The following is a 10,175-nucleotide window of genomic DNA, read 5'->3' on the forward strand; positions in this document are numbered from 1 at the left end:
TTGTGTGCCCTAGCCGCGGTACCACCTAATATAATAAACCACAATTTTCCAATCAACACATTCAACGAAACAAAAGACTCCTCTAACAATACTCCCTGCACACAATTTCCTGAAATACCATGAACAAACAGAAAACAGAAATAGAACTCTCTGTGGCTTTTAATTGTTGTTAAATAAAAGAGATCTACAGGACGGTTATTTCAATGGAGTTATCGTTGTTGCAGGTAGTTATCTTGTGCGCCCTAGCCGCGGTACCACCTAATATAATAAACCACAATTTTCCAATCAACGCATTCAATGAAACAAAAGACTCCCCTAACGACACTCTCTGTACACAATTTCCTCAAATACCATGAACAAACAGAAAACAGAAATAGAACTCTCTGTGGCTTTTAATTGTTGTTAAATAAAAGAGATCTACAGGACGGTTATTTCAATCGAGTTATCGTTGTTACAGGTAGTTGTCTTGTGCGCCCTAGCCGCGGTAGCAGTCGCTATTCCATTGGTCCCGGCGGAGCCGCCGATTCCTATTCTGAGACAAAGCGCAGACGGTCCGAATCCGGACGGCAGTTACAACTACAACTACGAGACAGCGAACGGTATCCAAGCGCAAGAGCTCGGTTACCTTCGTTATGCCGGCACCACAGGCGAGGCTCGCGAAGCCCAGGGCAGCTATAGCTACACCGCGCCCAACGGCGAGGTCGTTCAAGTCAGCTACGTCGCGAACGAGAATGGCTTCCAACCCCAGGGCAGCCACATCCCCCCGATACCGCCGCAGATCCTCAGAGCCCTGGAGTACATAGCCGCTCATCCCGAGGAGAACAACGGTGATCTTCAATGAAGAGATCGGACAGACGCGTCTATGAATCAGATTCTGGCATGATTCCGTCTCTAAATACAGTAGAAGCGCGATAATTGATCATTCCGAGGGTGAAATTTCCAGGAACTGATCAATTAACGGACTCCAATCACAAGTGCGAGTTCTTTTTGTTAATCGCCTGTTTACTTATTCGACGTAGTTACATATAGGGTGGGTTTGATGTAACCCACTTTTTGATCACCTTACTATCTCCGTTATTTTTAGAGATATTGAAAGAGTTTATTCACAAAAGTTATTGAGTATTGAAATATTTTATTGAGACAATATTATATACACTACAGTTTCTGTGATGAAAAATGTGTGAGCTAAATGGGACGTCGTATATATTCTGTTCCTTCCTTGCTGGACGACAGAGTGGGGTTCGCGCACGTGAGTGAGAAATACAGTTGGGTACTGCTGAGTTGCCAGCTCCAACAAACTGACCCGCACAGGGGAAAGATGGGTATTTCGCCGACCAATGGTTAGCACTGCAAGACGCTACGTCATTGCTACGTTAGTACCACGTGATTACTCTGTTATCGCTCTATCTCACTTGATCTCGTGTGTCCCGTTCGCTGTTTTTGTAACGTATGAATTTGATTGGAGGGCTTCTCGTGAGCTTCCAAGTATACGCGTGACCGAGGGGCGTTCCTAGTGATCAATTAACGGACCCTCGATTCTCGAGCTTCTACTGTAATGCACAACGAAACGAAGTACATACATACACATCGTACGAGTGTCACAATATCGATAGTTAACACATTGATCGCCATGATTGTTGGCGGCGCCACTGAATCGCAGTATGTAAGTGAAAAAAGTATTTGCACACGGATATATATTTCAGTAATTTCAGAGATTTCTAGGTTATGTCGTGAATGATTCCGTTGCTTCGACCTGTTGGGTTCTGTGGTAAGCTTTCGAAGAATTGTACTTTTTTTTTGTGTACTTGTCAGTTTGGTCAATGTATTTAGTATTAGAGATCGGTATGTGCGAATATTTTTTTATCCGCTGTGTATGGAAAAATGATGAATTTTTTTATGGTCACATTTATGATCTTGTAGATACGATTAGTGGCTGAGTCGTAATTCGAGTAACTAGTGTACAAGCAACCACGTGAATGTTTGTATTTATAATGCTTGAAACACAGAAAAGATGGAATTTATTGGGACATTGTTCCGCTAGTAAAATGTTAAACAATTCATTCTTGTCGGATAAGAAATATCTTACTTTTTAAGATTGCGATTCTCTTGTTCATTCGATGATATATGGGCAATTCATTCGTTACCTTTTATTTGCCATTCGAAACTATTTTTACATATAGTAAGTCTGCCCATTTCTGATTTGAGTTGTGGATTGGGTTCAATCTCCATGCTGTTTAGCTAAGATTTCTAAATTGGGATGTATCGAAATTGATCGTTACCCACCCTGATCAAGACTGTTCTCGATCACAGAACGATCCACAAAGCCTTTGGTGTCCAACCCTTGCGTTTCGTGGTTATCTTTGTATTTATATGAATTCTCCGGTATTCGCCAGTCTTTTATTTTCGTTTTTTTTATGTATTGAAAAGTATAAGAAAATAAGGAGATTTTGTAAATAAATTATATATTAATATGTCCGTGTTTTTTTTATTATCGATGAGATTTTAGTGTGTATCGAATAACATACATGATACTTTTGATAATTATTAGTTTTATCAGTGAGTAAAGAGAAATACACATGTGAAAATTGTTACAAATTTAAACACATTATCTATTGGAAACAATTCAATTTGGAACCTGTGGGTCATCGTTGAAATTTTCAACAGGACCATGTATATAATCAAACTTAATACCTGTAATACATCAGTTAATTAGCAATATCTTGTAAAATATTTAAAAAAAACATCATTCAAATAACAGTTTTTCATTTTGAAAATTCAATTAATCAAAGTCGAGAACAGTTTACAGAAATTACTACTTTTTCTTGTAACTAAAGTTAACATGTTGCCTGCGGTACTCTGTTCATCCACCTTCATATGCGCTAAAAAAAGCAACATATAACAGCAATAGGTGTTATCATTATTTTCATCCACCCCCTGACATACTTTTGTTTCAGTATTCACGTTACGTTAACGTTAGTTTAACTATGACGGAGTTCGTTTCACGCTACAGTTTAACTAATAAAGAGGAATTACTTTTATACAGATAATCATCAGTATATTGCACCCCCGACAGAAAAATGTCAAGTCAAAAATTTTCACAAGTAAAATATCCTCTAATACATAGATCCACCAACTAGAGAAATGTCATAGGCTTAAGGTCAATATTCCTAGAAAAGGCGCACTAGTATCACTTCGTTTAATATCTGAAATACTACGTAATGAATCAATTTTTTCGCTTTCCTGAAAAATTACAGATCTTTTTGATTGGTCACACTTGCAGGGGTGCGATATAAGTAAAACAAAATACTACAGTAATATATCCGCGACTCATACACAATTTTTTAAGTAAATGGTGAATTTTTCATTGATACATCGAATAGTTTAGAATACAGAATCAAACTGATTTTAGGTCAATTTTCTCCTCGTAAACACGGTTGAAATGAGTTTTTAATGCATAGCACTTTAAACTCTTTCGAAATGTCTAACACAAAACTTTCATTTCAGGGTACTATAGTTATTATTAGACTGCGGATTTTTATGCAAAATGATATTTTCTAAAGCAATTGATACAGAAAAGAGCAAATGTAGGAATTTCTTTCTTTTCTCAAGTATCATATGCGGTTCCAAATTAACTAAAAAACTTATTGGATCTGATGAAAGTTTTGTCCCTTGTTGTATTTTACAGACCCCTATAGGCTATAAATGCATAAAATCCGCAGTCTAGTTATTACATACGGAAGATCTAAGATTATATACTTTTTTCCAGTGAATAATTGAAAAAAACTGTAACGATTATACTATACGTAAGTCGTTCGCCAATTAACAAGATACTTGTTAGAAAGAGAACTTTTACACGATCAATAAAAATAAAATAGCTAAAGGGAGAAAATAGATGCAACCATGAAGAATTGAACGCATAGATTTTTTATACATTTGAGTATCATAGAATAGATTAATGTTACTGAGTATTCTGTAATAATATTGAAAAATAATTAAGTTCTACTTATCGACTAAATTAACTGATCCGTATGAAAATGTATATTCCAACGATTGTTCGAAATCAAAATTCATCTCGGTGGGCTAAACATCACAATATATTACTTGCAACTAATCAGAATCGATTTTATTTAAACTCAACTAGGTCAACAAACTTCATCTACTCTCGAAATGTCTGTTTCAGTTTCGTATGTAAAATCTACAGAGAAATCTAAATAGCTAAATTAAATTGGTGATTATTACGAACGTCTTATCTATCTAGACAACCTTTTCTTAAAACAATTTCTTGCCAAAGGTGTCAATATTAAAGGTTTACTGATATGTTAATAACTCCAACGTGAGTTTCAAACGTACTTGATTTATAAACAATAAACTAATACTTGGCAAATTTTCACCGTTTTTAAATGTAATATTTATAAACAAATTTGTCGGTTAGAGTATCCTGTATTAGCGGTAGAAAACAGAATGTGATGATTCCACGTGAAAAGATACGTTAAATAACACAAGGTATTTCCGAAATGGTGGCACAACCCGAAAAGATCTGATTCTCCATACAGAAATAGTTCGAAAATGTAGAATAACATTTTATCGTACGATGTTTCTTTTCCAGGGTAATCAATTCTCAAAATTCATCTAACACGTAGACATGCATTCCTGATCCCTGTATCCAAGAAATTTTCAAGTTCGATTACCTCAAAAACGTAGCATCACCCAAAAAATTTTATTCTTTTTTTTACTTATTTTTTCTTATAGAATCACCTCCTATCCGGTCATATTACTACCCGACCTGAGACGCCCCATATAAAATAACATTTTCCGTAACTAATTTCGATCTAATGCGACTGCACTAAAGTCTACTTTCAGTTAGCCATGGAGTACAGTAACGCAATGAGAAATATACTGAAGCACTTTTCATATATCAAAGTCTCAACCCAATATTAACAGTCAATCCGTCTTCTTGGGGCGACGTTAATAATACTTGAGGAATATGGGTCATATCGCCTAACCCAGACCTGTGATTTCAAGGTTTCAATTAATATGGCCCAAATGATTCTTGGCATTTAAATAAGAAGACGGAAGGTATACAGGTAGTATATGGAAGCCTTGTCCTGAGAAAAGTATTTGTGCGACTGATATACAGTGTGGACCACAAACACGAAACGTGATCAGCATAGATTATTCATGCTTAACAATTAATACAGACGTTATAAATTGAACTAAGCAGTCGTTTCTTAACACTAAAACTACCAGCGTTAAATGGATACTAAATTGAATTGTATAATATATCAGTATTTGAAGTATATATATAGAATTATATGTATACATAGAATTATATGTATACATATAGTAATACATTAAAGGTAGACTTGATACCCACGAAAGTATCTTAATAATTTCAATAATTGTAAAATAACAAATTTGAATTCCGTCATTTTGACGGGCTTGGTAGCCCTACTGTTAATCAATTCCGCGAGTTGAAGTTAATGGACATCGTTTTAAATGTCATTTTAATTAAGGTAACTGATATTTTCTTAATGTTTCTTTGGTTTAGAAGAAAAAAAGTATTTCTTATGATGCTTGCCGAATTCATCTCAGTATCCGCTAAAAGATGAGCGTAAACAAATTACAGGTTTATTTATAAAAAAAAAACTGAAGGTGCCCTTGAAAACTCTGTAAAAAGGAGGTTGACAAAAAATGTAAACTCATCGTAAAGCTCTTCTTGAATCATGTTATACTAGCCAAAAGAATTTTTCGATCGAACAGCTAGCACTAAAATAATCTAAGCTGATCACGTTTCGTGGTCCACCCTGTATAAGCTAATCGTAAAACGTGTATGTCTCGAGAAACATCGGTTAGTTTCATTATCCATTTCTGATGCCTACAACTGCTTCAGTGCAGAAGTACATTCCCGCTTCTAAGTATTGGGACACTTGTCAAATACGCAGTAAATATTCCAGTGCATTATGAAATTGCTCGAAGTCTGAAAGAAATATTGTTTGCGAGATATTCAACATTTATAGACAACATTTATGCTACTGTGAAGTAATAAATGTTGCCTAAAATATATAATTCCTACGAAACATCACATTCTCTTCACTCACAAGGGAAGGCACGGAATTGTCCCCCTCCGATTTTGATGAAACTTCGTATGTCCATTAAGCAGTCAAAAATAAGGGATACATATTTTCTTTTATCGGCTGAGACGCGACTTTGAGGGGTGAAACTACTCGTCGAAGTTTCTAACTGCAATTTTTTTGTTATAAACAAATTATATACTGGACAATTTGTTAGCACCATATTATTCTACATAAAAAACCGCAAACCTCGTCCATTAGAAGTTTTCATATATCCCCTTTGGTTTTCGAGATAGTACTTTCCGGTCGAAACTTCGAGGGGTGGTTTCACCCCTTAAAGTCGCGTCTTAGCCGATAAAAAAATACGTATAACTTATTTTTGACTCTTTAACAGACATACGAAGTTTCATAAAAATCAGAAGGATACACTTCCGTGCCTTCCCTTGTCAGAGCAGTTGTCCTAATACTTATAAGCAGTAGTCTACTCAGTTATAAACCAAACGCAATTATCCAAAAACGACTTGAGGCAATGCAAAACGTTGTTTTACATTTTCCACCAATTTCTTCGGGTAGAATCACCACCTTTCCACCAATTACAGGACAGTCCGTCTATTCCACAATAATACTAATAACCGTGGATGGCATTCAAGCAAAGACACTTCCTACAACCTAGAACAAGCCCAACAATATCCAGTTCAGACGATACGGTATGCTTGACCGATTCGGTAATTGTGCTGAATCGCTAATAAAGCAGCGTCGATAGGATTCCTTCGGTTTGATCACATGAATGCCTCTGTCGGTTGTTATTAATTGGGCAAAATTACCGAATTGTTAAAAAAAACCGTATAGTCTGAACCGATTGTAACCTGTCCATTTCAGACTTCTCTAAAAGAGTGTCGTCTCGAGCCGCAAAAGAAATTTAGTCCTCTCGCCAAATAAAATTTTACAAATTCGCTGTATCTTGTCTAGCATCACAGCAAACCAGTCGATAAAAAAATCTCCACGTGTCCAGAACCGGTACAAACGAACACGGTGGAAAGATCGGTCGAGAATACGATTCAGTACGACACGTCTCGGGTATTTTCTACAAAAATACAAATTTATTCGCAGTCAAATTACAGAAGTCTAACGGAACCTTATAGAATACTTAATATCTAGAAAACGGAATTTCAATTTCTCTGGTTCGCCCGTAGCGACTTGAACTGTCGATTGCTACTCGGTCGTACGGCGTTCTGTTGGCTGGGCGAGTCTTTGGCTGGTTCCTCCGGCTCGGGAGTCGACGGTTGCTTCGCGATCCATTCGAGCGCCTTTTGTATGGCCGGTGGTATCGGAGGGGGCGTTGGTATATGGCTACCGGCCACTTGGGTGCCGAATTCGTCGGCGGTCCAGCTGATTGCGATCGGCGTGCCATCTGGTGCGTTGTACTGTACGGAACCCTGGATCAGTTGGGTCTCTTCCGGTGTGCCTGCGTATTTACGACTTCCGGATTCTTTCTGCACGATACCGCCTTCCGTTTCGTACGTGAACGAATAATGGCCACGGTTGTCGCCCAGGTCACGGTTGTCGCTGATGATCTTCTCCGGCTGCCGGAAGTACTCCTGGCAGTGTACCGCTGCGACAAGCGCGAAAAAAACCTGTAATTTCGATTAAGATTTAGCTGATCGTAGGACGATTGAACGTTGAGGTTTGGTAGATTGTGAGTCAAGGTCGAGATACAGTAAATCATCGATGAGTGTTACTAGAGTGTTGTTAGATTTTATAGATTAATGGCTTTATTCGGTTGAAAGAAATGGCATTGGCTTCAGAATTCGAAGATCTGTTACTGTGCTCAACCTTAGTAAAAATTCAGTATTACACCGGGGATCTTTCCTCGTCAGTACCGAGGAGCCTTCGAACACTCATCGATGATTTGCTGTATTTCTTTTGGGTTTTATTTTGGGTTCGAAATGGTCGTAAAGCATCGAGGAACGATAGCACATTTATATTTGTCGTCCTTTTATAGAACAACCTGAAATTTTGATTAAGATTTAGCTAATCGTAGGACGATTGAACGTTAAGGTTTGATAGATTGTGAGTCAAGGTCGAGATGCAGTAAATCATCGATGAGTGTTCGAAGGCTCCTCGGCACTGAACATATTTTATACATTAATGGCTTTATTCGGTTGAAAGAAATGGCATTGGCTTCAGAATTCAAAAATCTGTTACTGTGCTCAACCTCAGTAAAAATTCAGTTTTACACCGGGGATCTTTCGTCAGTACCGAGGAGCCTTCGAACACTCATCGATGATTTACTGCATTTCTTTTGGGTTTTATTTTGGGTTCGAAATGTTCGTAAAGCGTCGAGGAACGACAACACATATTTATATTTGTCGTCCATTGTACACGATTGGGCTGTAAATCTTTATGTAAAATGATTTACTATTAAGGACAAATTGTTTAACCTTCATCAGGGTTGAGTGGAGAAGAGCCTCACAGGCTCTCAGTATAGAATATAACTGAAATCAATAACTCTCAAATATTTGATATCTTTTAATTCACCTTATTTATTTGGTAAAATAGTATCATGGAATTCTTAATTGTTTATTATGGAAATGTTGCCCAATTTGGAACATCGTCTAAGTTGGACCACTAGTAGAGATGGGATAAAGTATATTACAAATAGAATCGAATCTAATTGCATAGTCCCGAACATTTCATAAATACTTCGAAAAACGAGTGCAATACTTTTAAGTAGACTCGAACCCAGACGAAAGATGTTCGAAACAAGTATATCTGAACCCTGGCCGAGTAAATTCGAATCGTTCGTGAGTACTTCGATCAGAAATTCTCTATTTCTTGCAATTGTATACAATTTAGCAAATGATCTAAATTACATTTATTTACCCACATTTTTTTAACAAAATTAATTGGTTCAAAAATTAATTCAATCAGTTATTCGTATCTCACTAACACTTAGAATTCGAATACTACTTGTGTAGAATTCGAATCTTTTTAACATCAAACTACTTACAAGTACGTCTTTGAATCTACTGGTACACATTCTAGAGTTCGAAATCAAATTATATAAAATAATTACATTTCAAGTATACTCATTGAAACTTTATTGCTTTTGAGTAGTAATCGAAACCCATTAAATGAAACTTGGTTATTGAAATTGGTCATTGACTTGGATACGTAAATACAAATTGAACTTGATCCCAACCCTAACGACTACTATAATTTGTCGTGTGTAAGCAATTTGAGCCTTGCGATAGACAATATGTGTATAATAGTGGTGATTGCATTAATTAACTTGTTATCTCTAAGCAACACGTATTGTCTATCGTAAGACCCAAATTGCTTACACACGACAAGTTACAGTTATATTTCGAGTCAAATACAATTATTATTTGTATATGTTATTATATTATTCGTTAGAAGAGCCTTAAAGGCTCTTCTGTTCGGATGAATGTTAAAGATAAAAACAGTGATTTGTTTAGTCACCTAAGGATTTTATTGGGTCAATAGTAAGACACCATCGATGTTAACTATCAGACACGACATCCACCTGAGCTTACGTAAACATTATATTAGTGTAAATTAGGATTTTGAATTTTTGATCATTAAGATCTGGAAAAGAATAAAAGCAAATTGAACTCATAACATATTATTTACAGTAAAAGTTTCTCAGAAATTGAATGGTAGTAAATGCAAAAGTGAGAAATAATTTTTTAACTATGCAAATTTGAAACCGTTATGCTAGCTAGATAAAATGTTACAGACAAAACAATGTTTCGCTGATTTAAATTCGTACTAGCATGATGTCTGAGGATTAAATCTATTGCAATAGTTGGGTATTATTTAAGTCGATCGTTACTTAAATAATTTTCGTAATAATAAAACTATTTTCTTATCTGGAAGTTCCAGTGAAATGAATATCATCGGTAACAGTACCATCAATAAGTTGTAATTAAAGTGTTAGCACCCATGTTTATACATTTTCATATAAATAATAAGAAAAAATAGTGACAGAGTGTACAGAGTGTTTCAGAAAACGTGGTATAACCAGGAAGGGAATGATGCTTCGTGTAAAAGTAAGTTGAAAATATAGAATAAAATTTGTTC

At 36.2% G+C, this 10,175-nt stretch overlaps 2 protein-coding genes across 2 annotated transcripts; one reads left to right on the forward strand and one right to left on the reverse strand.

The window, feature by feature from the left end:
- The first annotated feature begins 203 nt into the window (after positions 1–203).
- LOC107186144 (endocuticle structural glycoprotein ABD-4-like) lies at positions 204–841 on the forward strand. The gene is made up of 2 exons (XM_015573955.1): positions 204–224; positions 443–841. Exons 1-2 carry the CDS (start codon positions 204–206, stop codon positions 839–841), a joined length of 420 nt encoding a protein of 139 aa, XP_015429441.1.
- Positions 842–7,240: 6,399 nt separating this feature from the next.
- On the reverse strand, positions 7,241–9,111 carry LOC107186145 (endocuticle structural glycoprotein SgAbd-4-like). Its single transcript, XM_015573956.1, has 2 exons — positions 9,082–9,111; positions 7,241–7,705 (listed from the first exon to the last, which is right to left on the reverse strand). Exons 1-2 carry the CDS (start codon positions 9,109–9,111, stop codon positions 7,241–7,243), a joined length of 495 nt encoding a protein of 164 aa, XP_015429442.1.
- Positions 9,112–10,175: the final 1,064 nt, after the last annotated feature.

The sequence above is a fragment of the Dufourea novaeangliae genome, unplaced genomic scaffold (genome assembly GCF_001272555.1).
Source record: "Dufourea novaeangliae isolate 0120121106 unplaced genomic scaffold, ASM127255v1 scaffold76, whole genome shotgun sequence".
Taxonomy (NCBI): domain Eukaryota; kingdom Metazoa; phylum Arthropoda; class Insecta; order Hymenoptera; family Halictidae; genus Dufourea; species Dufourea novaeangliae.

Bases quoted from the DNA above. Each gene is read 5' to 3' on its own strand.
- LOC107186145 (XM_015573956.1), bottom strand. From the start codon at position 9,111: ATGTGTACCAGTAGATTCAAAGACGTACTT. The intron at 7,706-9,081 runs GTAAGTAGTTTG...TCGAAATTACAG, and splicing joins GTAGATTCAAAGACGTACTT to GTTTTTTTCGCGCTTGTCGC.
- LOC107186144 (XM_015573955.1), top strand. From the start codon at position 204: ATGGAGTTATCGTTGTTGCAG. The intron at 225-442 runs GTAGTTATCTTG...ATTTCAATCGAG, and splicing joins TGGAGTTATCGTTGTTGCAG to TTATCGTTGTTACAGGTAGT.